The sequence below is a fragment of the Hippoglossus hippoglossus genome, chromosome 23 (assembly GCF_009819705.1).
Source record: "Hippoglossus hippoglossus isolate fHipHip1 chromosome 23, fHipHip1.pri, whole genome shotgun sequence".
In the NCBI taxonomy this organism is placed as follows: domain Eukaryota; kingdom Metazoa; phylum Chordata; class Actinopteri; order Pleuronectiformes; family Pleuronectidae; genus Hippoglossus; species Hippoglossus hippoglossus.
In genome coordinates, this window is record NC_047173.1 from 13,413,323 (window position 1) to 13,441,284 (window position 27,962).

At 40.6% G+C, this 27,962-nt stretch overlaps 4 protein-coding genes across 4 annotated transcripts; all 4 read left to right on the forward strand.

Moving 5' to 3' along the window:
- Positions 1 to 2,736: 2,736 nt before the first annotated feature.
- Positions 2,737 to 6,667, forward strand: LOC117757255 (alpha-(1,3)-fucosyltransferase 9-like). Its single transcript, XM_034578217.1, has 3 exons — positions 2,737 to 2,951; positions 3,103 to 3,908; positions 5,880 to 6,667. Exons 2-3 carry the CDS (start codon positions 3,112 to 3,114, stop codon positions 6,250 to 6,252), a joined length of 1,170 nt encoding a protein of 389 aa, XP_034434108.1. The 5' UTR covers positions 2,737 to 2,951; positions 3,103 to 3,111; the 3' UTR covers positions 6,253 to 6,667.
- A 2,882-nt stretch (positions 6,668 to 9,549) lies between these two features.
- Positions 9,550 to 11,747, forward strand: LOC117757729 (alpha-(1,3)-fucosyltransferase 9-like). The gene is made up of 3 exons (XM_034579110.1): positions 9,550 to 9,553; positions 10,569 to 11,643; positions 11,700 to 11,747. The coding sequence occupies exons 1-2, from the start codon at positions 9,550 to 9,552 to the stop codon at positions 11,564 to 11,566; spliced, it is 1,002 nt and encodes a 333-aa protein (XP_034435001.1). The 3' UTR covers positions 11,567 to 11,643; positions 11,700 to 11,747.
- A 1,843-nt stretch (positions 11,748 to 13,590) lies between these two features.
- On the forward strand, positions 13,591 to 17,658 carry LOC117757254 (alpha-(1,3)-fucosyltransferase 9-like). The gene is made up of 2 exons (XM_034578215.1): positions 13,591 to 13,730; positions 16,398 to 17,658. The coding sequence occupies exon 2, from the start codon at positions 16,407 to 16,409 to the stop codon at positions 17,574 to 17,576; it is 1,170 nt and encodes a 389-aa protein (XP_034434106.1). The 5' UTR covers positions 13,591 to 13,730; positions 16,398 to 16,406; the 3' UTR covers positions 17,577 to 17,658.
- Positions 17,659 to 18,974: 1,316 nt separating this feature from the next.
- On the forward strand, positions 18,975 to 27,525 carry tcp11l2 (t-complex 11, testis-specific-like 2). The gene is made up of 10 exons (XM_034578214.1): positions 18,975 to 19,124; positions 21,617 to 21,797; positions 21,906 to 22,038; positions 23,076 to 23,196; positions 23,759 to 23,982; positions 24,067 to 24,203; positions 24,474 to 24,643; positions 25,276 to 25,457; positions 25,552 to 25,724; positions 25,827 to 27,525. Exons 2-10 carry the CDS (start codon positions 21,629 to 21,631, stop codon positions 26,087 to 26,089), a joined length of 1,572 nt encoding a protein of 523 aa, XP_034434105.1. The 5' UTR covers positions 18,975 to 19,124; positions 21,617 to 21,628; the 3' UTR covers positions 26,090 to 27,525.
- Positions 27,526 to 27,962: the final 437 nt, after the last annotated feature.

The window sequence follows — 27,962 nt, forward strand, 5'->3', positions numbered from 1 at the left end:
GAAAAGAGAATTCTTTGTTGTATATCACAAACGTGCGTAACTCATATGTCTGACAATTGTACACATTTCGTCCGGGTTAAAAGTTTCATGCTCACAAATCTTTTCTTGTTTTTACCCATTTGTACATGATGATCGATAAGGATGAATTAGGTTATTATAAGGAGCCTAATAAGAAGACTGTTTGATGTGACAAGATGACAAACACTCCTTATTATACCAGTAGTTAGGGCCCGAGCACCGACAGTGCGAAGGCCCTATTGCTTTTCGTGTGATTATTCAGGAAAATGAATAGCAATTTTCACAAAGAAAACTCACCAAACTACGCAGGCGCGTCAGGCCTGATAAAAGATTACGTATTCTGGAGTAATTTTAAATGGTTGTGGTAAAATGTACCTTCACGAAATTCGGTAAGCACGTGTATCATGACCGGACGAAAAAAAAAGTCCCTGGCACCAATTTGATTAACGCAACAGGAAGTCGGCCATTTTGGACTTTGTGGCCATTTTGGCCGTTTGTGTATTTTAACTAACTCCTCCTACAGCTTCATCAGATCAACGTCAAAATCAGTGAGTGTCATCTTATAAAGATGGAGATGAAAACTACCTTGATTTTTGAGTTTTCTTCAAATGGTGTGACCGTGGCTTGGCATCAAATTTTGATGAGTCGCCATCAAAACCCAAAGGTTAGGTCCTCAGCATCAGAGATTTCACACTCAGAATCAAGACCAAGAAATGCCTCCTCCTCGTCCTCCTGCTCTTCATGCAGCATCTCCTCTCGAACAAGCTGCGAAATTAGAATAATCCCCAAGGTGGCGCACATCTGCTCACTCTCAGGCTACTGTACCTTTATTGTGTCTCCAGGCTGTTTTAGGATTCGCTGCATGTCAAGAGTGATTATATTATAATTATATTTACATATGGAGCGGGTCCTCTCTACGGAGGCAGCCATGTCATATCACTGCCATTATGTGACACATTTTGTACAGTGCAATACAGAACATGTGCAATTGAAGTTTTTAACTCTTGACTTTAAACTTATTTATATAGTTTTTACATGTCTGTTTTTTTAAGTGTGTATGTGATCCACTGTTTTTGATGTGTGTGTATATGTGTGATCCACTGGAGACACTTCATTTCATTGTGCACTGTACAATGACAATAAAGGCATTGAAATGAATGTTATTGTGTCTTGCTAATTGCACACATGTAAATATGATGCATTACTTAGTCTCTCTGAAAGGTAGCTAAGGAGTGACAGTCATTGTGTGGGAGAAACATTGAGAAAATGGGTGATGATGAAACAGGACAAAAGGCTAATTTGTGTAACTCCACTCTAAAAGAAAACATACCATGCTTTTTCAGTGTGTACTTCGTTATATATATATATTTCTCTTTCTCACTAGTAATGGATTGTAAAATAAAAGTGGAATGAATGGTAGCTGATCCGTAGTGAATACATACTGTACGGGTCATTTTTGACCCACGTGTGTAAAAGTGATGGAGAAATACAAAATTTACGTGTGTTTATAAAGAAAGAAAGGACAAAGGAAAATGATTATTTAAGAATATTAAATGATAAAATACATTTATTTCAAACATATAGAAAAGAAACACTCCTGCATAAAATAACACAGGAAATGAATACGGGTCATTTTTGACCCATGTTGTGTATCAAAGGGTTAAGATGAAAGAATAACACCTGTTTCTCACTATTTAACTCAGTCTCCTCTAAATAAATTCTGGTTGTCTGTAAACCTCTTTCCTTAACTCTTGCAAGGCCTAACAAGACGAACAATGAATCCTGGGACAGTTCATTTGTGTTTTTATCTTGATTTTTTGTTATTAACTAATCTTTTATAGGAGAACTAAATTTGTTTAATCGGAGTCTAAACACGACCGTAATTGTACCGTACGTGTTAAGTGCTCTTTTTTAAAACAGCATTTAACTTCAACTTCCTAAGACGTACACTTTCAGAGTTGTGCAGTATGATATTTCAGATACATGTACAACCATTTGAATACAGATAGATTTTGAGATATTGAGCCCAGTGAGTCTTTGCCAGTACAGTAGTGAAAGCTCTGGTGCTATCTAGTGGCCATTTTAATATGCCCCAGTAGGAAAGATCCATTCACAAACAGTATAACAAAAAGAATGAGAGTTTTTCTCCTCTCGACCAAGCTGCAAAACAAATTAGAATAATCCCCAAGGTGGCGCACATCTGCTCACTTTCAGGCTACTGTACCTTTATTGTGTCTCCAGGCTGTTTTAGGATTTGCTGCATTTCAAGAGTGATCAGACTGTTTCATTTTTCCCACAGAGCTGTGTCCCCCCCCCCCCCCCCCCCCCCCCCCCCCTTTCTAAATTCTAAAATGCACTGAAAGCTGAAATCAGACGAACAATCAAAGTTTTTGCAGATTTTGTAAAGGAAGTCTGTCTGCTGTGTAAATTACGTAGACTCTGTTGGCTCAGGCAGGTGAAGAGGGGGAAGTAGAGGAGATTATTTTGATTGCACCCAAACTGAAATTTGAATACTTTTGGGGCACGGTTGATAGTGAATGGGTGATGTGAGAAACAACTGTTGAGGACATGGTTGAGACCTGTTCAACCTGTAGACCTAAGTTTTACTCTGGGAAGTGCACAGAGCCTCAACGTATGCTGTTTTTGCCCCTTAAAATGTAAGTGTTTTTCTGAATCTCTTGTTATAGATCTTGTACTTTATTGTAAATACATCATCTAGATGCCATATCCAGTTGGGAAAACATTTTCCTTGCGTGCGCTGAGTCAAATGTGGGCACTGCCATCAAACCAAGTGATAGTGATCAAAAGACATTCCTACGAGTGACGTGACAGCTTGCCTTATAAAAAAACAATTGAGTCGAACTGTAACCAGAGTTTAAAGAGAGAGGGACATCCCAGTCATTGTTATCTACCTGTGCTTTTTCTACATCAAGGTGAGACTGTTGCTTCATGTTTGTAGCGAACTGATTTGTGGGCTCAAAATCAAGCTGGAGTCATAACCTGTGTATACAGAAATGTTCAAATAAAAAATGGAACAAAACTTAAAATTACTGTCTTCAATAACCAAATCGTTTCTCTCTCCAGAGGTGAGCCATGTCCCTCTCAAGCTGCCAGATGACTTGTCAGCGGCAAATTGCCTTCGGCTGCTTACTGTTGGTGTGTTTCCTGCTAATTTCTTTGACATACTACAAGTCAGATATCGAGTTCCCGGATTTTAGTGATTATCTGAAGAGAGGCAATCATTCTTGTGTGTGCCCTGTGGAAGCACAGACCCAGGGCTCAAACCCAAACCGTTCCTCGGAGCAGCACGTGGAAGCACCTACTGATGGTCCCCAGCTGATCCAGGACGTGCAGGTGGACGCTGAGCCTGATACTCTTCTCTTGATTTGGATGTGGCCATTTGGCTACAAATTCGATATCACCTGCGATATGTTCAAATATAAAGGCTGCCGCTTGACCGATGACAAGTCTCTTTACCACGAAGCCCACGGGGTTTTCATCCACCACAGGGACATTCATGGAAATCTGGAAAACTTGCCGAGTGAGCCACGTCCCTGGTTTCAGAAATGGGTTTGGTGGAACATGGAGTCACCTTCAAACTGTGCAAAATTACCCGGACTTGATAACTTGTTCAACTTGACATCCTGTTATCGCTCAGATTCAGATATCCCAGTGCCTTATGGGATTTTGGTGCCACAAACATCTGAGGTGGAAAGTTTCCAGCTGCCAACCAAGGACAAGTTGGTCTGTTGGATTGTGAGTAACTGGCATGCGGGCTTCAAAAGAGTTCAGTACTACAACGAACTGAAAAAACACATCCAGATAGAAACCTATGGGAAGGCTTTTGGCAAAAATGTAGATGACCAAAACTTTGACAGCATTGTATCTAGTTGTACTGTAATTGACCATAATATTTTATTACAGAGACTAGAACAGTTAATTAGCATTAAAGGAACCGCCCTAAAATGGTTTAAATCCTATTTTTCAGACCGCTCCCAATTCGTGCAAATTAATGATGAGTCATCTGTGCGCACCAAAGTTAACCATGGTGTTCCACAAGGCTCTGTGCTCGGCCCAATTTTATTCTCATTATATATGCTTCCACTTGGAAACATTATCAGGACACACTCGGTAAATTTCCACTGCTATGCGGATGACACCCAGTTATACTTGTCAATAAAACCTGAACAAAGTAATCAAATAACTAAACTCCAAGCATGTCTCAAGGACATAAAAACCTGGATGACCCGCAATTTTCTCTTATTAAACTCAGATAAAACAGAGGTTCTAATACTTGGCCCTAAACACCTTAGAGATACATTATCTAACGATATAGCTGCGCTAGACGACATTGCCCTTGCTTCCAATGAAACAGTCAGGAACTTGGGAGTGATCTTCGATCCTGATTTATCCTTTAATTCTCACTTAAAACAAATTTATAGGACAGCCTTTTTTCACTTGCGTAATATCTCCAAAATCAGACATGTCCTTTCTCAAAAGGATGCAGAAAAACTAATCCACGCCTTTGTTACATCCAGACTGGATTATTGTAATTCCTTATTATCAGGCTCCAGCAGTAAGTCGTTAAAGACTCTGCAGCTTGTCCAAAATGCCGCAGCACGTGTCCTGACAAGAACCAAGAAAAGAGAGCACATTTCTCCAGTATTAGCTTCGCTACACTGGCTTCCGGTTAAATCTAGAATAGAATTTAAAATTCTCCTCCTCACCTTCAAGGCCCTTAACAATATGGCACCATTATATCTTAAAGAGCTGTTAGTACCTTATCAACCCACTAGAGCACTGCGCTCCCAGAATTCAGGCTTACTTGTCGTCCCTAAAGTCTCTAAAAGTAGAGTAGGAGCCAGAGCTTTCAGCTATCAAGCTCCTCTCCTGTGGAATCATCTCCCACTTTCAGTTCGGGAGGCAGACACCATCTGTACGTTTAAGAGTAGGCTTAAAACCTTCCTTTTTGATAAAGCTTATAGTTAGAGCTGGTCCAGGCTTGTCCTAGACCTGCTCTTAGTTAGGCTGCTATAGGTTTAGAAGGTCGGGGGACACATGACACACGGAGCTTCTCTTTCCAGCTTCTACTTCCTCTTCTCAATCTTTATCACATCAAAGTAATTCATATCCCATCAATACATGTTACTGACTTGACTTCTTCCCCGGAGTCCCTTTGCCTTATCGTCCGCAGATCCAGGGCCGCGGCTGTGGCCACATCATGGATTAGGATCTGTGGATCACGTATCAGAGGTCGTAATGGTGGATCCAGTATGGCGGATTCTGCATCGTGCTGGCTGATCGTGATAACAAAGGCAGATCCTTTATCGTGTTGGCATCAGATACTGGTAGTGGACCACGACCGAGGTGGCAGCTGATGATGGATCCTAATGGCGGCAGTGGACAATAACTGTGGACTATAGTGGCATCCGATCTTGATGGTGGATCATGATCTTGCTGGCTGCTGACCATGGACTATGATTGCAGCAGGACTGCTCGATACATAGTATTTCTCCTCAGACACTTGACCATTAATGACATTAATCCACCAATTCACTGACCTTCAGTTATACTTCAAAATGTTTACCCTAATCAATGCTGCTAAAACCTTTATCTTGATGTTCTCCTTTACACTTGACATCCATTGCACTTCTGTCCGTCCTGGGAGAGGGATCCCTCACATGTGGCTCTCTCTGAGGTTTCTACGTTCTTTTTTCCCTGTTAAAAGGGTTTTTAAGTAGTTTTTCCTTACTCTTGTTGAGGGTTAAGGGCAGAGGATGTCACACCATGTTAAAGCCCTATGAGACAAATTGTGATTTGTGAATATGGGCTATACAAATAAAATTTGATTGATTGATTGATTGTAAATTCTACCTCTCCTTTGAAAACTCTCAGCACAAAGATTATATCTCAGAGAAGGTATTCCATCCCATGAAATTTGGAACTGTACCCATAGTTCTTGGCACTTCAAGAGAAAACTACGAGGATCATATCCCAGGCGACTCCTTCATTCATGTCGATGACTTTTCCTCTCCAAAGGAGCTGGCAGAGAGGCTCCTTCACCTAGGCCAGAATACGACCGAATACATGAGATACTTTGACTGGAAAAAGAGGTATAAAGTTGAAAGTTCACAGTTCGGCAGAGACCATGCCTGCAAAGCTTGTCGTTACTTACAAAAAAACAGAGGATACCATGCTAGTCATTCTCTTACCAAGTGGTTCTGGGATCAATAGCACTGAATATAAGAGCATTGATCAAATTATCTTTTAGTTTGGTTCACTGATGAGAATGGGCTCAAGGGAACTTCTTTGGTGAAGGAATGATAATATTAACTGGATTCTAACCAGGACCCAGTATTTCTTATGAGGGTTTTCACCCCTGTCAGTTTGTCTCGTAGAAGGGTGAGGTCTGGGCCATGGAAGAACTCATTCACTTCTGGGGCGATTTTTAATTAAGGGGGCGGATCAAGTAAAAAAAATGTTCACCTTCTCTCACATTGCAAGACAGGGTGTCTTTACAAATCTTTTGTGTATATCTTAAGAAATTGTGAATCTTTAAGAAATGTGAGCCGGGAACAATTGGATGCAGATATGGATGTACACTATCTAAGTTTGAACCAATGTCAAACAGCTCCATGTTGTTGTGGTGGAATCTGAATTTAGATAGCTTGTGAAATACAAACTGCTAAATAAACTTTGTTGAATGTGTCTGTATGTGTATTTTTAACAACGAGGTAACATCGTGGAGATATTAATATATTAAAACTACAGCCAAAAATCTAGGTGTCACATTTGATTCTCATCTGAACTTCAAAACACACGTTAACCAAATCATTAAATCCTGCTACTTTTCTATGAAACATTTCTAAAATCAAATTGGTTCTATCTTTCCCAGACTTAGAAAAATTAATACATGCCTTTGTTTTATCCCGCCTAGATTATTGCAACGCCCTGTATACATGATTTTAAGTTTGTTTTAATAACCTTTTAAGCTTTTACAACACACAGCACACACTGTGGCAGCGTCTCCTGATGTGGGGCAGTAAACCAATAAATCCTGTTCCTTATGTCACGTTTCATTATTATGTACCTCAGTCAGCCCTCGCATTGACATCAAACCTGAAATACCTGATCGTGTTCCACTTGCACAGGAACTATGTCAAAGCTAGCCAAGCGATTGTTGGCCAAAGAAGTTCATAATAAGGGATTACACTGCACTATGTTTGCACATAGTATTGACATGACACGTTTAATGACAGTAATGCCAACAGTAAAACTTTAGCTTGATCCACAGGGCAGCCATCTTGTTTCTTTACTGTTTTGAACAGAATATTTAGCTTCACCTTGAGCTAAAAACAAAGGTAAAAATGTTTTCTTCTTTATGATCTTTGATTAATAATTTTAGTTCATGAATAATACCATTTTATAAGATGCTTTTTTTTAGACAGTAAGAATATGTTGTTGCAGGAACCATTCAAAATGGGGGCTGTGACTCAGGAGGTACAGTGGGTCATCCACAAACCAGAAGGTCGGTGCCGGCCATCTCCCTGTTGCCCGTGCTGAAGTGTCCTTGGGCAAGACATTGAACCCCAAATTACCCACAGGGCTGCAGTGTATTCTTTGAGTGGTCACCAGCACCCACAACCCTGAACAGCAGTGACGTAATACCCCCTTCCATTGAATTGTACCGAGTGCCAGTGCATGGCTGGTGCTCGTGCTGGTTCGGCGCTGGTTCAAATGGGAATTCTTTCAAGCACCAGTTTGCTTTTCCGTGGGCTAGAGCAGGGGCCGGCAACCTTTTTGACAATAAGTGCCAATGTGAAATGTTCTTGTTAATTAGTGTGCCATTTCAACATTATTTTTAACATTAAGTTTTATTATTGAACCACATTAATATTTACAACAGACATGTCATTTTATTCCATCCATATTGGCTATATATAGAACAACACTTTAAAGAAACACGTTTATGTCATTATGATTGCAATAATAAGTCTGTCATTAACCCCACCAACCACACTCATATTCAGAATTGCAAAAGCTTGCTTGAGTCTCATAGTTTTTGGCAGTGGCAAAGACTTTGAGAGAGTTGGCTTGCTCCCATACCTGGACACTGCACGTTCGATTGATTCTCCCTTGTCTGCCTGATCTTTGAAACTCCTCTCGTCTTTGGTCTCAAAGTGGCGCTTTACACTGGACGTTCGGCCACACAACATTTTCAGAACGTAACGTGCACACAGCACCGTCCTTATGAAAAACAGCTGTAGTCTTCTGCCCTTGAAGGCTGACCCGTGGCCCGTGCCTTCGTTTTTTTGGGCTCACGGGCATGCCATCACCAATACACCTGAACGGCTGCACTTCACGGAGATTCATGTGGGAAAATTCGAGCAGTGCCGGCTGGGAGGCTTCTTATTATTATTATTCAGAGGCGATTGGCATCCAGCCTATGGTGCATTACTGGCACTTAGTGGCTGGAAGGTGTTAACATCAATCAAGCTAAATAATACAGGCAACATGACTGTTGGTTCGGGCAGGTGAAGAGACGTGAGGGAAGGAGATTCTTTTTGACTTTTCAAGCCTAGATCTGTTAAGCTGAAGAAGGATTCGCAATGTTCTTGTAAAACAGATAGTTGGCAAATACCTTTCAAACAAGAGGGAGGAAGCTGTTCAACTGTAAACGCAGACCTCTAAACATACCCTGTTTAAGTGGAGTTACTCGTTATGCATCCTGTCCTTTGTTGTCAATATATGATCTACTTGACACATCTGGTGTGGAACAGTGGGAATCTGGAGTCACATGTGGCCACCGCAATAAACCAGAAGACATCATTTTGGTGACAATATTCAAATGACATGACTGAAATTCCTGTTAGACACACGAGACTTGGACAGAGACACTAAAGAGAGGGGGACGTCACAGTCATTATCTACCTGTGCTTTTCTACATTAAGGTGAGACTGTTGCTTCACGTTTCTAGCTTTACCTTAATGGAGTCTCTGTACAATTTTCATACATTTTATAAAACTCACATGTACATTTTAAATTGTAAAAGTACCGAGCAGTTTGGTTTAATGCGCAGAAGAAATTCTGACCGTCTCTTGTAAATTGTGCCGAATAAAGCTGTGATTATTGTTTTTCTTTCTGCTTGTGCGACCCTCTCATTGAGAACATATGGAGCATTTAAAAAAAATTGTTCAAACTGTATGTTCTTCCCGTTTATTAAACTGAAAGAAAGAAAAATCTTTTCCCATTTTGCTTTAGGTGTAAAATCTACTTTGAGTTCAATGTTAGGTTCAATAATGCATTTCTCTAGTTATTAGTTTCTCCCATTATAGTTTGGTCATTTGCATTTGAGGCTTAAAAATGTCAGCAGTCAAAATGTATTATTATATATGTATATTAGTAAATATGACAATTAGTTTTGAGGTAGCTTAAGGAATATAGACTTTCTTGTCATTTTAGTAAAAAGGACATGGAAAGGACTTTAACATCACAGCATAGCATGCGCCAGATTATGGTCTGGAATGGTACATGGGTACGTATGCAACTGGAATGACTTGCCACTTTCTCCAAAAACAAGTCATTCGGTAGTGTTACGTCCCTAAGACGTCTAGGGCATGAGGGACAAACAATTAAAAAACAAACCGGGCCAAAAAGAAGAAACCAGTAGGATGCTTTTAAATGAAACAAGTATTTTATTAAACAACTATAGGGTGAACACAAAACACCCTTCCCAAAAAGGAAGGGGGAAAAGAAACACAGCGAAAACCTAACAAGGAACAATGTCCATGACTTCAAAAGGAACCTTGGAAACAGCTCCACAGCCCGAACGCCAGCGCCTGCACACAGCACGTCCACACGCAGCTTCTCCAAACTGCTGCTTGGCCCACTGGTGCCAGATGACCCCTCTGCTCAGGGTTTTATCGGCCACACCCTGATTCCAGAGTGGCCCCAGCTGTGCCAGTGGAGGTGCTTCAAGAGCAACCCACCTGGAGGAGATGAGAGAGAGAGAGAAGCACAACACGGCACGTAACAGGCAGCCACGTACAACATTTAAACTCCTGAACGATTGACTGAGAAAGGACACAGGTATTATGATAAGGTTTTTTTTGTAAAGAAAATGTCCAATAACACCACCAAGTGGCGCAACAATTACTGCAGGTCACTTTTACAGTTTCAGAAAGAAAAGCTGAAACTGTTAAAGGCAGATTTAGAAGTTGAAAAAAAAGAAGTTATTATATTAACTGATTAGTGGGCTCAAAATCAAGCTGGAGTAACAACCTGTTCATACAGAAATGTTCAAATAAAAAAAAAAATGTTTTCAAATCAAATGTTCTGTCTTCTATAACCAACTCGTTTCTCTCTCCAGAGGTGAGCCATGTCCCTCTCAAGCTGCCAGATGCCTCGTCCACGCCAAATTGGCTTCGGCTGCTTACTGTTGGTGTGTTTCCTGGTAATTTCTTTGACATACTACAAGTCAGAAATTGATATCACTGATTTTAGTGATTATCTGAAGAGAGGCAATCATTCTTGTGTGTGCCCTGTGGAAGCACAGACCCAGGGCTCAAACCCAAAGCGTTCCCCGGAGCAGCACGTGGAAGCACCTACCGATGGTCCCAAGCGGATCCAGGACGTGGAGGTGGACGCTGAGCCTGATACTCTTCTCTTGATTTGGATGTGGCCATTTGGCTACAAATTCGCACTCACCTGCGATATGTTCAAATATAAAGGATGCCGCATGACCGATGACAAGTCTCTTTACCACGAAGCCCACGGGGTTTTCATCCACCACAGGGACATTCATGGAAATCTGGAAAACTTGCCGAGTGAGCCACGTCCCTGGTTTCAGAAATGGGTTTGGTGGAACATGGAGTCACCTTCAAACTGTGCAAAATTACCCGGACTTGATAACTTGTTCAACTTGACATCCTGTTATCGCTCAGATTCACATATCCCAGTGCCTTATGGGATTTTGGTGCCACAAACCTCTGATGTGGAAAGTTTCCAGCTGCCAACCAAGGACAAGTTGGTCTGTTGGATTGTGAGCCACTGGCAAAAGGGGCTAGAAAGAATTCAGTACTACAACAAACTGAAAGAACACATCCAGATAGAAACCTATGGGAAGGCTTTTGGCAAAAATGTAGATGTTCAAAACTATGACAGCATTCTATCTAGTTGTAAATTCTACCTCTCCTTTGAAAACTCTCAGCACAAAGATTATATCTCAGAGAAGGTATTCAAACCTATGAAATTTGGAACTGTACCCGTAGTTCTTGGCACTTCAAGAGAAAACTGCGAGGATCATATCCCAGGCGACTCTTTCATTCATGTCGATGACTTTTCCTCTCCAAAGGAGCTGGCAGAGAGGCTCCTTCACCTAGGCCAGAATACGACCGAATACATGAGATACTTTGACTGGAAAAAGAGGTATAGAATTTATAAGTCACAGTTCGGCAGAGACCATGCCTGCAAAGCTTGTCGTTACTTACAAAAAAACAGAGGATACCATGCTAGTCATTCTCTTACCAAGTGGTTCTGGGATCAATAGCACTGAATATAAGAGCATTGATCAAATTATCTTTTAGTTTGGTTCACTGATGAGAATGGGCTCAAGGGAACTTCTTGGTGAAGGAATGATAATATTAACTGGATTCTAACCAGGACCCATTATTTCTTATGAGGGTTTTCACCCCTGTCAGTTTGTCTCGTAGAAGGGTGAGGTCTGGGCCATGGAAGAACTCATTCACTTCTGGGGCAATTTTTAATTAAGGGGGCGGATCAAGTAAAAAAAATGTTCACCTTCTCTCACATTGCAAGACAGGGTGTCTTTACAAATCTTTTGTGTATATCTTAAGAAATTGTGAATCTTTAAGAAATGTGAGCCGGGAACAATTGGATGCAGATATGGATGTACACTATCTAAGTTTGAACCAATGTCAAACAGCTCCATGTTGTTGTGGTGGAATCTGAATTAAGATAGCTTGTGAAATACAAACTGATAAATATACTTTGTTGAATGTGTCTTTATGTGTATCTTTCACAACGAGGTAACATCCTCACATCCTTCATGACACTTTGTTATTATAATCTTGATTACGGTGGTTCTACATTTCTTTCAGTCTGACTGTTTCCCTCATGCAGTGCAGCAGCATTATCATCAGGTTCTCTACATCGTCAATAGTCTCCTTTTAAACAGATTCTGATTGTTGTCTGTAAACCTCTTTCCTTAACTCTTGCCAGGCCGAACAAGAAGAACAATGAATCAATTGTTTTTTTTATCTTGATTTTTGTTATTAACTAATATTTTTTAGGAGAAGTAAATTTGTTAAATCGGACTCTAAACACGACCGTAATTGTCTGGCAGAAATGCGTGTTAAGTGCTCTTTTTTAAAACAGCATTTAACTTCAACTTCCTAAGACGTACACTTTCAGAGTTGTGCAGTATGATATTTCAGATACATGTACAACCATTTGAATACAGATAGATTTTGAGATATTGAGCCCAGTGAGTCTTTGCCAGTACAGTAGTGAAAGCTCTGGTGCTATCTAGTGGCCATTTTAATATGCCCCAGTAGGAAAGATCCATTCACAAACAGTATAACAAAAAGAATGACTGAATGTCATCTAGCGACCTCATTTTGAGGGTCCTGGTGTTGTGGGGGCTTACTGGGACAAAGACAGGGAAATAAGAAGTAGTAGTGGTCGTAATAATAGTTGGCTAGTAGTAGAATAGCTCCTCCAATTGTTTCATAAAGCACCTTTAGAAGCGCAACATATATTGCTTATACTAGAGACTCTGGTCCCTTTTTTGACACATCACAGTATAGGAAAAGTATTAATATAGTAAAAATAAATACTATAAATGAAAAATACAGATTGTTTCCAAGCATAAATTTTAGCCTCAGGGTTAAATTCAACCAGAAACTGCCTCAGGTTGTATTCATTCCTACATTTTATTTAATTCTATTTATTCTGAAAAGGATCTATATTTTTTAACATGTTTGTCTAAGTGGATGCCTCTCTACTATATTTGGCATAAGTAAAAACTACTTGTTGAAGTAAAATACAGGTCAAATTACCTCGAACAGTTTCTGCAAGTTTTTTCCTTCTGTCCTTTGTGGAATCTCAAACAAATTAACTTTCATTCAGGTATTAAATGGAGCTACGCCTGCGAGCTAGTTCAGGCAGGCAACTCGGGCTGCGCTGCTCCAATCATGTGACATACATCATGTGACAAACCTCACTCTCCACAACCATCTATAATACAACCCCACCTTATCAGGTGGTCTATTTAAGTAGAAAGAAATATCCCATCATCCCCTTTGCTCGCACTGCTTCTGCAGTATTGCTACCAGTTGTTCCAGCCCCTCCACCACCCCAGCATCCACCTGTAGGCTCTGACGGGGCGGGGGGGGGGGTTACAAGTATTTGCACATCACTCCCATCAATCCTGTGTAAACATATGGGGGAGGGACTAAGGTGGAGCCTAGATGCCAAACACTAAACCTGTTCTAATTCTGCAATAAATGTGAGTTGTCTGACTGAACTCTTGTTATTTCATTTCCACCATTCATATGTGATCGTTGTCCTTCGACGATGCAGGAAAGTACCAGCTTGTCGAGCATCAAAGGATATTTTAGACTCTGCGTTTACAGCATTTTCAGATAAATAAATAAATAAACTTTTTAAGAAACTTGTTTTTCTACTTCAAGGTGATATTGTTGCTCTCTTCCTCTTATTCAATGGATTCTAGTGGTGGTTACAGAAGAGTCTGTGAATTGTGCTGAACAAATGGTTAGTTCGTTAGTTCATTTCCTTATAGATTTAAAATCAATTTTGAGATGTTTACAAGAATTTCCCTTTTTACTTTTGAAGCTTGTTTGGTAACACATTTGTATTACATTTTCAAATATTAAATCCTGCAACAAAGCTCCTGCTCCATATATTTTATACAATTGCTTTTCTATTCTATGCTGTTATTTTTTCAAATCAATCTAACCAATCATTCCTCTGTTCTAATCCTTTTATATGTATGTACGGTGGGCAACACTTTCAAAAAATGCACATGCAATTTACATTTAATTCATGTGCAGAACATTTAGGTCCAATTAGGTTTTGTGCACTTTATTGAGAAGTGTGTAAATGGGCTTTCAGTGAATGATTGCAGAAACACAGGGTAGCACTTTCCCAAAAAATATAATACAAGTGCACTTAAAAACTTGCCAGAACAAGTGTACTTAAAAACTAGAATATCTCAGGATGAATACTTCCCGTAAGGCCCAACAGTCTCCCAATGACACCACATTTAAATTCCCTTGATCCTCTGTTTTATTTGGAGACACACCAACTTGCACACAAATATATCAGTCATGTCCACGCATTATTCCTGGGAAATCTGTGAAAGTGTCAGAACAGACACCCTCAAAATGTTAAAGAAAGTAATATAATAAATATTCCTGGTCTGCTGCTTTCTTCAGATCCAATGCCAACATTTAATGGGTTTTTTCTTGGACCATGTCCCATCTGTCCATTAAGTTTTGCAGGAATCTGTCCAGTAGGTTTTGTGTAATTAAACAAACCAACCACCAAACAAAATTAATTTGATCTTTTTGCTTCAGAAAAACTGAGCAGATCTTTTTCTCTTTGCCATTAAAGGTCACACAAAAGAAAGATTATTCAGTGTTTTTTTAATTTGAGGTAATGTTTCAGGTACATGCTGCCACACATAAATAGCAAATTGGTTTCAATTTTGTGGCTCTGTTGGCTCAGGCAGGTGAAGTGAGGATTATTTTTGACTTTCTGACTGCAGCCTCAATCTGTGAAACTGAAGTTTGAATCCCATTGTTCTTGTGAATTGGGAAAAAGACTTTACAGACAGTAGAGAGGGTGAGCTCAGTGAGGTACAGTACATATCTTGAGGGAAGGGGCCTCAGAACCTGTTCAACCTGTCCACCTTAGGCCAACTAAGTGAAGTGGACAGACCATCAACAACTATGTGTTACACATCGTGTCCTTTATTTTCCATACAATACCTAGCGGCCACACCCAGCTGATAAAATGTTTAGCTTTGACCGGAGTCCACTTACAAATGTGGACACTGCCATAAAAACATAAAAAAAAGGCATTTGTGTACATTCAGGTGACCCTATTCAAATGACTCTTGTCAGAGTGACGTGCCAGAAAGGCAAATAAAACCGAGCAACATTTTCTATCTACCTGTGCTTTTCTACACCAAGGTGAGACTGTTTCTTCGTGTCTTTGGCTTTACCTTAATGGAGTCTCTGTACAATTTTCATAGTATCATTTTGAATATTAATAGTACAGACCAGCTTGTATTATGCCCGGGAGTTATTTTATGTTTGTAAATTGTGCCGAACAAAGCTGTGATTGAGAACATACAGAGGAACCCTTATTGAACTGAAAGACAGAAAAAAGCATTTTCCCATTTTGCTTTAGGTTTAAAATCTAATTTGAGTTCAATGTTAGACTTAAAAAGCACTTTAAACGTTTTGAAAACATGTCTGACACCAGTATAAATTGTTAGGTTCAGTAATGCATTTTTGTAGTTATTAGTTACTCCTATTATAGTTCGGTCATTTGTGTTTGATGTACTTGAAAACACACAGTATCTTTGTCCTCTGCTGTTCCTATAGACATGAGCCTATAGTGATAGTCATGGCTGTAAAAGTGTAAGGTGCTTCATCTTACTCATGAAGGCACACATCTTGACACTTTCCTCAAAGAAAAGAACAACTCTTTATTAGATTCTGTGCTTTTATTCTTAGTGCAATAGATTGTGACCAAAGTTTGTTGGAAATCTGGCTTTTGTGTAACAAATGTTGAGGCTTACAGATTTTAGGAGACAAAATGTGTAATGAAGAGAAATTCGATAAAGGCAGGCAGGCGAACAGAAAAGTCAAAAAATAGTCAAAAGAACTGAGCTGAAGCAGGAGGTGAGACTGGGGGAGATTGACGGACACACAGTGGCTGGTGTGATTTGGACAAGCGATATGTTTAATATTACTAAACTTAAATAAACAGACAACCAGCGCTCTGTAGCAGCGGTGACCAGGACTCATCCCCATCAATGATGTTGTCGTTCACAACAACAGTGCCTCATTTGCATCAACATCAGCTTGTCTTTACTCATCACAGCTCAATTACAGCAGGTCACTTTTAAAGTTTCAGAAAGAAAAGCTGCACGTCCAAATTCACACATTCATGTAACTCAGTAGCTGTTAAAGGCAGATTTAGAAATTGAAATAAAAAGTTATATAATATATTGACTGATTAGTGGGCTCAAAATCAAGCTTTAGTAACAACCTGTGAATACGGAAATGTTCAAATTAAAAATAAAACACAACCTTTTCTCTCTCCAGAAGTGAGCCATGTCCCTCTCAAGCTGCCAGATGACTTGTCAGCGGCAAATTGGCTTCGGCTGCTTACTGTTGGTGTGTTTCCTGCTAATTTCTTTGACATACTACAAGTCAGATATCGAGTTCCCGGATTTTAGTGATTATCTGAAGAGAGGCAATCATTCTTGTGTGTGCCCTGTGGAAGCACAGACCCAGGGCTCAAACCCAAACCGTTCCTCGGAGCAGCACGTGGAAGCACCTACCGATGGTCCCCAGCTGATCCAGGACGTGCAGGTGGACGCTGAGCCTGATACTCTTCTCTTGATTTGGATGTGGCCATTTGGCCACGAATTCAATCTCACCTGCGATATGTTCAAATATAAAGGCTGCCGCTTGACCGATGACAAGTCTCTTTACCACGAAGCCCACGGGGTTTTCATCCACCACAGGGACATTCATGGAAATCTGGAAAACCTGCCGAGTGAGCCACGTCCCTGGTTTCAGAAATGGGTTTGGTGGAACATGGAGTCACCTTCAAACTGTGCAAAATTACCCGGACTTGATAACTTGTTCAACTTGACATCCTGTTATCGCTCAGATTCACATATCCCAGTGCCTTATGGGATTTTGGTGCCACAAACATCTGAGGTGGAGAGTTTCCAGCTGCCAACCAAGGACAAGTTGGTCTGTTGGATTGTGAGTAACTGGAATGCGGGCTTCAAAAGAGTTCAGTACTACAACGAACTGAAAAAACACATCCAGATAGAAACCTATGGGTTGGCTTTTGGCAAAAATGTAGATGTTCAAAACTATGACAGCATTGTATCTAGTTGTAAATTCTACCTCTCCTTTGAAAACTCTCAGCACAAAGATTATATCTCAGAGAAGGTATTCCATCCCATGAAATTTGGAACTGTACCCATAGTTCTTGGCACTTCAAGAGAAAACTGCGAGGATCATATCCCAGGTGACTCTTTCATTCATGTCGATGACTTTTCCTCTCCAAAGGAGCTGGCAGAGAGGCTCCTTCACCTAGGCCAGAATACGACCGAATACATGAGATACTTTGACTGGAAAAAGAGGTATAAAGTTGAAAGTTCACAGTTCGGCAGAGACCATGCCTGCAAAGCTTGTCGTTACTTACAAAAAAACAAAGGATACCATGCTAGTCATTCTTTTACCAAGTGGTTCTGGGATCAATAGCACTAAATATAAGAGCATTGATCAAATTATCTTTTAGTTTGGTTCACTGATGAGAATGGGCTCAAGGGAACTTCTTTGGTGAAGGAATGATAATATTAACTGGATTCTAACCAGGACCCAGTATTTTGAATGTTTGTGTGTAAGTAGGATTTAAAAATAACTGCTGGATGGATTTCCCCTTAAGTAAAAGGAGATTAAGTTTCCGTTGCTGTTTGAATGGTTATGCAAGAACTACTGAACCGATTTTATAATTTTTTAATGATAATCAATATTAATGAATTAATGTATATAAGGGTGACATGTGGGCCATGGAAGAACTCATTAACTTTTGGAGCAGATGTGATTTAATGGGCTGATTCAGATTTTAATTTTTTTACCTTCTTTTACATTGCAAGACAGGGTGTCGTTATCTTTTATTAGATACTTTTAGATAGGTAATATCTATGAACAGGTACAATTTGAAGTGGATATGGATATATCTGATCTTAATACATGTATATGCAATATATTGTGAAAATGACCTTTTGCATAGTTATGTGTTCTCCAAGTGCCTTTCTAGCTACCTCCGCCAAGGAGATTATGTTTTCATCTGTCTTTGTTTGTTCACCAGATTGCACAAAAACTACTGAACGAAATGCTTTGTGTTGGACTTTGTTTTGGGTTAGTCTTTCTGGTGTTTGATCACAGATAACACCGTCACGTCCTTCATGACACTTAGCTTAGTCAGTCACCTGTGAATCATTTACCCCTGAACCAGTGTGGATACATCTGCTTTTTTATAGCCTACATTTTTTGTCTGCCTGTGTATGCATCTGCACAGAGTCCAATTTGACAGGCTATTGGAGAGCATGTGAAATAAACAATGTAAAGCACTTCCTCACGTTTTACATATCCATATGTCAAACCTTGTTCATATTGCATTAAAAAGCCGACACCAAATGGATTCTGATGTGCATTGTCTACACATCCAGTATTTCATTTTTAAAATGTTTTTTTGGGGAAACTTGTTTTTATTAACTAATGAATGTAACCTCTGGAGTGAAAGAAGGAATTTGCATTTGTGCATGTTCGTGGGTGTGCGTGTAACAGTGTTTCCTCCGAGTCTGTGCAGACAGCGTGTGTCGAACTGAAGCTCATTATAAAGGCCACATCCTGTGATTAAATGAAACGTCCCATCTCTCATCCAGGAGGCTTCTTCACTTCAGTTCCACACGTGTTGTTAGTAAACAACACACACACACACACACACACACACACACACACACACACACACACACACACACACACACACACACAGATAGACACGCACTCAAACATACACACGATGATGTCACATCCGTAAACAAAGACGTCCCACATGAAGCAGAGCCAGGTGTACCCCCCCCCCCCACACCCCTCTGTTAGTTTGGAATGGTCTCGCCTGTTTGTCCACCGAGCCAGCTGGGACTCGACGGATCTTTAAAGCGCAGAACGGAAAAGCACGAGTCCTCCCTTCGCACCTCAGACAGTTCTAGCCTCGGTCCCTCTTTTCCGGACATTTCGAATGAGGTAAAAATCCGTTTCCTTCCGCACACTCGGTTCTTCTCACGACTACGAGCCAATCGGCTTGGTCGGCAACTTTGTCCACGTTTAGTGTCCTCGCTTTGTCGCGGAGCGTGAAAAACGAAAGGGAGCACGGAGCCCTAACGTCAAGAGTTAGCATTGGAATTAGCCAAACTCGTGATTTGTGTCCCAGTGGGGACGTTTGGTTCAGCAACCAAGACGCCTCCTCTGTCCTAAACAACATGGTGGAGTTCGACATTCAGCAACAACCAAAAGCTGTGAAAGCTCATTTACTGCTCCGTTAGCTCCGTTTATATATTGTTAGCATCCCAATAAAAGGCTCTGTTTGACATGTATGTGGAGTTGTTGTTGTTGTTGTTGTTGTTGTTGTGGTCTGCATCGGGGGATCACGTGTACCCACTGTTTTTATTCGCGTGCCTCGTAACCAAACATTTTCCATGTAGGGGTGAGTGACGGGGAGCTGCAGCCAATGAGGGGAGCAGCCCACGTTTGTTAGCCCCTCCTCCACCGCTTTGTTGACATTATGCTGCAGTCGAATCCGGATCGCAGGAGGCTGTCTTTGTTTCTGCAGGAGTTAATGTAACAGCAGGTCACCTGTGGCAGAGCAACGTAAACCTCCATTGTATTCATGTGCTCTTCTTAGTGCGCGTGTCATGCATTTGTATTTGGCCACGGCCGATAAGGATAATCCTGCAGATTGTGATGATGTTGTTCAACCATCCCATCACAATGATGTATCTTGCAGTCAGCAGTTTATTTTGTATTTAAGATAAATGAGTCAATATGACAAATAGAAAAGGCATATCTCCGCCAAGGGCCAGTAATCCCCTTATGAAACCACATTTAAATTCACTAGATACATATTTTTAAATGACATCTGCACCAAATTGCACACACACACGTATATATCAGTGCCCTGAATATGCTTGATTTTCCATGCATTATTTCCTGGGACATTGGAGGAAATGTCAGAACATCCTTTTTTTCTCAGGTGACTGTGCGACACACTTCTGTTGTAGAAGGAAGCACAATAGAGAAATGTGCCTGAAATGTTAAAGAAAGGGGGGGGATTCCTGGATCTGCCTCTTAATCCATATCAAGATTTAATGGTAATCTGTAATTTTTTGCTAACAAACAAACCTGACAACAAATAAGGGAACAAATATTTATAAATACAACCATTAAGTATTCTCCTATCCGTCAATCATTAAGGTTTTACTTTGATGTGTTTGTCTGCATTTTACTTCTTACTTTAAGTGGATGACAGACAGAGTCCACATAATCTGTAATACATTTTCTGGACTGCACTCCTCCCTTCACTCTGGATAATCTCTGAAAATTGGCCTGCGTTGCTGCGTTGCTGTGACCTAGCTGTCAAGTCTAGCAGATGATGTAATGAATGGGCTTTGGGCCACGGCAGGGGGGTACACGGAAGTTGCACATGACCCGCACCCACCCCCCTAACCTCCTCGAGCTATCTTTAAACCAAAAGAGCAGCAAGGGAGTGTGCTTTCAATTTTGGCAGCAGATAACTGAGACCAGAGACAGGAGCAGGAACACCCAAGGGTCACCCTGTCAGCACGATATGTCTTTGATATTATTAGAAAGGCAGACGCCTGCTTATCTGTAGACGTTACAGTAATCAACAAACATGCTTGTGCTTTTTTTTTTAAAGCTAAGTTTGCTGATTTGCTTGTGTGTTTTTAATGATGAAAACATGTTCATAACTTCCATGGTAATTTATAGTTGGTCTGAATTTATCTCAGTTTGTTTACACACGGTGCACTAAGGTGTTTGTTTCTTTGTGTGGACGACAGACGGCACCGGTGTAACAGGACCGTTGAGAAGCCCACTGTTGTCTCATGTTGCCCCGGAGACACTATAGACACAGGGCTTTGTTAACCTGAAGGAATACAGGCTTTTGTGGAAATAAGGTGCTTTGGTGTCCTGACTTTGCAGATTATCGTCATCCCCTGTTGCAGCAAACAAACGGTCAGAATGAGAATGAGTTTAATAATATGTTGAATCTCGGAAGGTTGCTATCTCTGTTTCCATAGGACCGGCTTGCCAGCTCTTTTATTGTGTGGTGTTTTTGTTTTTCTGTTTACAGCCTTGGCAACAGCAACTATTTAGAAAGTCAAAAATGAATGTGCCCTTATTCACAAACAGTTACACTGTTAAATACTTGGAAAAAGCACAGGTTGAACTAAGGTAGAGTTGAATTTTCTTTGTCTCTCAATATGTCCTAATCTACCTACTTTGTCTGTACATTCTATCAGCCTTTAGCAACACAGAAAAGACTTCTTTGTGGAATAAATTCATGGTTGGTTTTAATCCTTTAATTGGATTTTCTTGGTAACAAAGAATATATAGACTGTCACTAGTTGTGAAAGAAAGAAACACCTACTGACAGGCAGAGTTAGCAAACGTGTTAGGAAATCCAGTGGCTCTTTGTTCACATACTTGTCATGTTGCAGCTATAACCCAAGATGCCTCTAAATGATGAGCGACCCACCTCCACATCCAGCGGTGAGGACCAAGGCAGTGATGTGGAGTCATCGTCAGAACGCTGCGACAGCATGACGTCTACCGGCTACCCGGACTGCTCCCGTGAAAGCTTCACCATCGACGGCTCCAGCAAGCATAGCACGCCATCCTGTGAGTTTGTCTCCGGCACCTCTTTCTCTGGGCTCTTGTCCGTACTGTCCACACCGCCGCCATCATGCAACTCCACCGGTTGCACACTAATTTCTTTGTTTTCCACAGCGAGTCCACCCAAAACCTTAACCATGGATGAAGTCATGGATTCTGCCAGTGACCTCTTCAAACTCAGCCTCGCCCATGAGATCACTGTGAACCGCAACTTCCATCTAGAGCCAGTCAGCCTACCTCAGGACAGGTAAACCAGCTGCCTAAGATCTAGTGTCTCCATTTCTTCTATATTTGATGGTGTTGAGTATATTTCTTATACTGAATATGCATATCAGTTTGTCCTGTTTGCTGATAATGGACAAAACACCCTCTCACAATGTTAAAGAAAGTGGGGGGGACAATGTAATGTTCCATCTTTCCAGGTTTTTTGGTAATGTCGAATTCGATCATTAGAGATTTTCCCTTCAATGTATTATTAGATAAAATGTTTATTCTGATTGTTCTAAATGGGTGTATTTCTCACAGGTCTTTGGGTATTTTTGTAACTCAAAGTAATAATACTATTTGTTTGTAATGTCTGCTTGTATATTTTTAAGTGAATAAAAACTTTAATTACAAAAAAATAGAAAAGAAAAGCTGGTAAAGGGGTCTGGCACGTGACACTCATGGGATTTTTTTATCAGCAAACATGAGATAGCAGAAACACAGAGGCTCCATTATATGGGACCAAACTGCAAGAGAAACAGTCAAAACAATGCTGCAACAACACAGTAAAATAAGAAGTTTAGCACTGCACATACTGTTTGTACATCATAAAGGTGTTTTATCTATCAATACAAATGATAAGTATGCAACCTAAGATCAAGTCAACTTTCTCTATCAAAGTAAAAGAGGTTCAACTGAATTCAGTTAATTATTTTAAGAAAAGCAAGTCTTAACCCTGAAACAGCCTATGGGAATTGGGTAAGAAAGTAAGGGCCTCTCTGTCCCAAATTGTCGTCACTCTGTAAGTTCTAGGCACAAAATTGACCTCACAATGTCTTTACATGTACACACACACACACACACACACACACACACACGTACACACGTACACACGTCCTTTTCTCCTGTATTCAGTGATTTGTTTGCAGGGATTTTTTTTTCTTGTGGAATAAAAGAATACATGTCACACTTCTTGGTGCACCCTCCTTGCCAGTGATAACATCAACGACTGACGGTCATGGCAGCTTCTGACAGATGATATACGACGCTCAACCCTTCATTTCTTTTTGTGTTTTTCAGTTTATGGAAAATGGTTTCAGACAATGTCCACAAAGCTTTCTGGGACATCCTGGAGGCAGAGCTGAACGATGACCCGCCTGAGTATGGCCACGCTATCAAACTGTTGGAGGAGATCCGAGAGGTCAGCATGCACACTATGCTGCTTTCAGACATGTACTGACCTCTAGATATCCTCCTGATATTCTCCTGAAGGGATGTGTGTGAGAACGAAAAATATCCAAATCAGTTGTTCCAGACATTTTCCGGGTTTTTTCCAGCTTTTGCCAGCTCTCTAGTAAATTGTCAGGAGAATGTCCAAGTGAGCCCACGTGAGGATACGGCAGGAAAAAAAATCCAGAGACTTTACAGTACAGACGACTGTGCGTGTTGATGACATTGCAAACACGGGACGGAAGGCTCGTGTGTCCCGGACAATCTCGTATGTGAAAGGCAAAAACTCCAGACTAAATTTTCTGGAGTTCGTGTCTGAAAATGCCTACTGTCTGTTCTTTCCAGCTACACTCAGTAGAAATGCATTTTGCTCTGATTAAAATGTTCACGATGTTTAGTTATAACCATCCTCTTAAGTTTTTTTTTTTTGGTTACATTTTCTCCATCACCTCTTTTGTGACTAAAACACGAAGACACAAATCATGCAAAGTCACAGATGAGTGAACAGATAAATCATTTTCCTCTTTTGACAGATCTTACTGTCATTCCTCAACCCGGGTGCCAATCGAATGAGGACTCAGATCCTGGAGGTGCTGGACATAGACCTGATTCGTAAGCAGGCTGACAACAATGCTGTGGACATCCAGGGACTTGCCTCTTACATTATGACCACCATGGGCAAGATGTGTGCACCGGTCAGGGATGAGGAGATTAAGAATCTGCGGGAAAGCTCAGATAACGTCGTGACACTGTTCAGGTAGACACAAAGTTTGTTTTGAAAGCATTTAAAAACTTTCAAGTGCTAAAATTATACATTGTCTTGACTGTTTCTTTTCATCAGGCAAATTTTCCGTGTACTGGACTTGATGAAGGCGGATATGGTCAACTTTAGAATTGATAATCTGCGACCGGTGCTGCAGAGACAGAGCGTTGAATATGAGAGGGCAACGTTCCAGAGCATCCTGGAAAAAACACCCAGTAAGTAAACAAGAAAACACTTTTCACTCTCATACTTTGTTATTATGTTTGTCAAATACTTTTATAGTATTATAAGCTGCTTTAAGACATGCACTGAACTCTGGGGAGCCTCTGGAAATTTTCTGAAGGGGCTGTATGTGAGCAGCCAGGCCCTCTAGTAAAACTTTAGCAGAATGTCAGAAAAAGCCAATGTGAGAACACAGCAGGATAATCTCGCGAGTGGGGTTGTTGATAACAGCTGTACTGAGTTAGTATGATAACTTTATTCAGATGCTCTGGACCACACCACCTCCTGGATTAAGTCCGTACTGGAGGAGCTGCAGTCTGCCACAGAGCAGAGTCGGGGGAAAGAGCGAGCTGTGCCGGGGCCTTTCCAGATCCTCAATGCTGCCCTCCTCCATATCCTCATGTGGGACTACAGTAAGAGTCCACTGCCTGAGGTAAGATTGTGTTGAATTTGTGTTTTTAAGAGAGAAAGTTTTAGTTTTTTCTTTTGTTGGCTTTTATTCATGTGGCTAATTATTATTCGTGAAATATATAGGTTGAAATGCTTTTGTGGAATAACATTTTTCAAACACCTTACACATAAAACTTTTATCTGAAGGTCTTTTCTAAATGTCTCCTAGGATTCAAAATCTCATCATCGAAAGAACAACAGAAATGTCTGTTTTTAGAGAGTGTTACATGCTGTTAATACGTCTCTGTTAAAACAGTGATGTCAGACTTGTTGCTGTGAGGTTGGGAAACCAAATATTGAGCTTTAAAGGAGCTTGAACTTAGATTTTTTAACTTTGGACAGAGCCAGGCAGAAGCAGGCATCTGGGGGCTCCTTCTAATGTTTAACTTTTACTGTCTGAATCTGTTTGTAAAGACAGTGATCAACAGAAAGAGAACATTACAGACGAGAGACACCACTGTAGTTTAGGCATCAGTTGAGACAGAGAGCCTTGTGTGTCCCCAACAGCTCCAACTGTTAATTTACTCAACACAACAAACTCCATAACCATAAACAAGTGAATTTCCCAAAATGTTGAACTATTTATTTCAGTCTCTTGTCTTGTTTCCCCTTCAGACGTGGATTACAGATGAGGTACGTTTGCAAGAGATTCAATGGAAGCTCCAGCAGTGTCAGGCGGTGAACGAGGTGCTGCTCATTGTGCACAGCACAATCGGTGGACCGATCCAGAGTTTACCCTCCCTGTCCGACCGCCTGAAGAGGATGACCAGTGTGTTGCTGGAAGGCATGCACAGGCCGTCAGTTCACGTTAATTCATCTCTTAACTTATCTGCTGTCTACTTCACATCAAAGAGGAACTCAAACCTTACCTCCTTTCTTCTTTATCTTTAGGGGCTTTAACCTAAAAGAGGCACTAGAGAGCGTCAGTGCTCAGATCTGCTGTGAGCTCAACAAGTCTCTTACAGAGAGGAACTACCCTGCACTGACCCCGGCGTTGCAGGCCACTCTCGCAGGCCAGATCTGCAGCATCACTCAGAAGGACAATCCCATCCGAACTCTAGTTGGTGAGGCAGAGAGAACACAAAACGCAAAATGAAGATGATAACCAGCCAGAAATCGTGGCTGGGATTTTCTAACCTTGTGTCATTCTTTTACTTTCTGTGCAGAGGATCGTGTGCAGCAGTACTTCATGATGCTCATCTGCAATCCTAAACCACAAGCCAAACTTGAACAGGTACCAGCTGGCTTGACTTCCATAAAGCCAGAACTCGCATTGATGGGAGCAAAGTTCATCACCCTGATCAACTATAACAAGAGCGTCTATGGACCTTTCTACGCGGATATCATCAGGAAGGTGATGTTCAGCGGGAGCCCACCAGCAGCAAACTCTCCTCAGAGCACGGCTCAGGACGCCGTCGCCTCCGATTAAAACCAAACATTGGCTCAAGGAGTCTTGTAGCTACTTGATATAGCTGAAGCTAAGGAGGTACCACAGCTGCACAGTACTACTGCTTTGCTCAGCCAGTGTTCTCCAATAGTTGGAGTTACCTTCAGTGTATTACAAATGTAGTATTTATCGCTACATTGAGCAGTGAAGGCACTGCAGTGTAGGCTCCATTAGGTCAACATTTAATGTGAACCTACATCCTTTGTGATCAATGTTCTAATATAGGCTTTCCTATGAGCATCCACAGCTTATACCAGACAATGATTCATATCTGAACCAGAGAGAACCTGCATTGTGAGTTTGTCAGTAGACCATAAACTGTATATAAAGATGGACGAAATGGCAGCCCCAAACATAGTAACTGCAGTATAAGTCATAATCCCTGCCTCCTCCATGTTAGCAGATGTGACATTGACCAAACTAAAAAGTCTACATACACGACAAGTTTCTTAGGATAAATTTTTCTTTATTTGGTTCTGTGAAAACAGGCTGAAATTTAAGGATTGTCAGCTATGACTGACTCACGATTGTTCGAGCGTGTGCAGCAGCGGGACCTCACGACATCCCCTGATGCTCCCTCTGGCTCAAAATGATGTCATTGGTGCAAAATGGCAGCGTTCATATCTGCAGTATTTTGGTTTCATATCTGGTTAGTGGGATGATGTGGAGACGTGTCGTCCATCTTTATTTACAGTCTATGCCATTGTCAGTTTCCTGCTTTGTCAGAGGGAAAAAAGGGTAAAACCTTTGTATGTCTGAGACATACAATAAGCTTTATGCAGCAAAGATGAATAAAATTCAAGCATATATATATATATATATATATATATGTGTATATATCTTAAAAATTAGCAGAGTAGCATTTACCTATGGTTAACTATGACCGCCATTAAACATACCAATGCAAATCATGAGGTAGCCCTTTTTCCATTGAATTAGATTTTGATCGTTCTCCCTTTTTTAACCAGCCACAGAACTAAATATTTCTCTGTTTGTAATCCACTGATATTATGCTATTACAAGTAATTTAGATCTAGAAATGGATATTTGACTTTTCAAATAAGCAGTTGTCTGCATGAGTAGCTTTTTGTTTGGATTTTGTCCTTTTAGTTTTTGCTTGCGAGTGTTTGTCATATGTTTTAATGTTCTACTCTTTTACTTGCATTCTGATGGTGGAATACTTGTTATATTGATGTAGTTGCAATTATTGTTACATTTTGAGGTACCGTCGTTTTTACAGTATTGTTATGTTGTCTGTTGAGGCTGAATTGGTTTTGGAAGGTGCTGAACTCAAAGTGATTTTGTGTCCAAAATTTCCCGCAGACCCAAATATGCTCAAAGAAAAAAGCAATTATGTGCTTGGGAAGTTTTTGTCCTCTGTACCACAGTTAATATAATAAAAAAGAGACACATTTGAAGTTAGTTGTTATGTATTTTACGTGTGCGTGTGTGTGTATGCGTGTGCACATGTCTTAGGGGCATGTGCGTGTGCGTGTTTGGGTTAAGATATGAATTGTGGTTAGGAATGAGACGGTTAAGGATAAAATATTAATTAATTTATTAATAAATTAGTTTGTCTACAATGAATTGAAGTACAAAACCAAAATGCAAAAAACAAGCTACACTGGACTCAAAGTACATAAAATATTCATATTAACATAATATCTGAAATGCTACCGCACAATATATTTACACTCATGTAATAACATTGTAAACATGCTGATAAAAATATATGTATCGTAATTGTCATTAAAAATACACTAACCTCAATGGTTTTCTAAGCAAACAAATAGACATTAAAGTGAGGTATGTGTAGAAACGTAACATTAAATAATAATGCATTATACTGACAGTC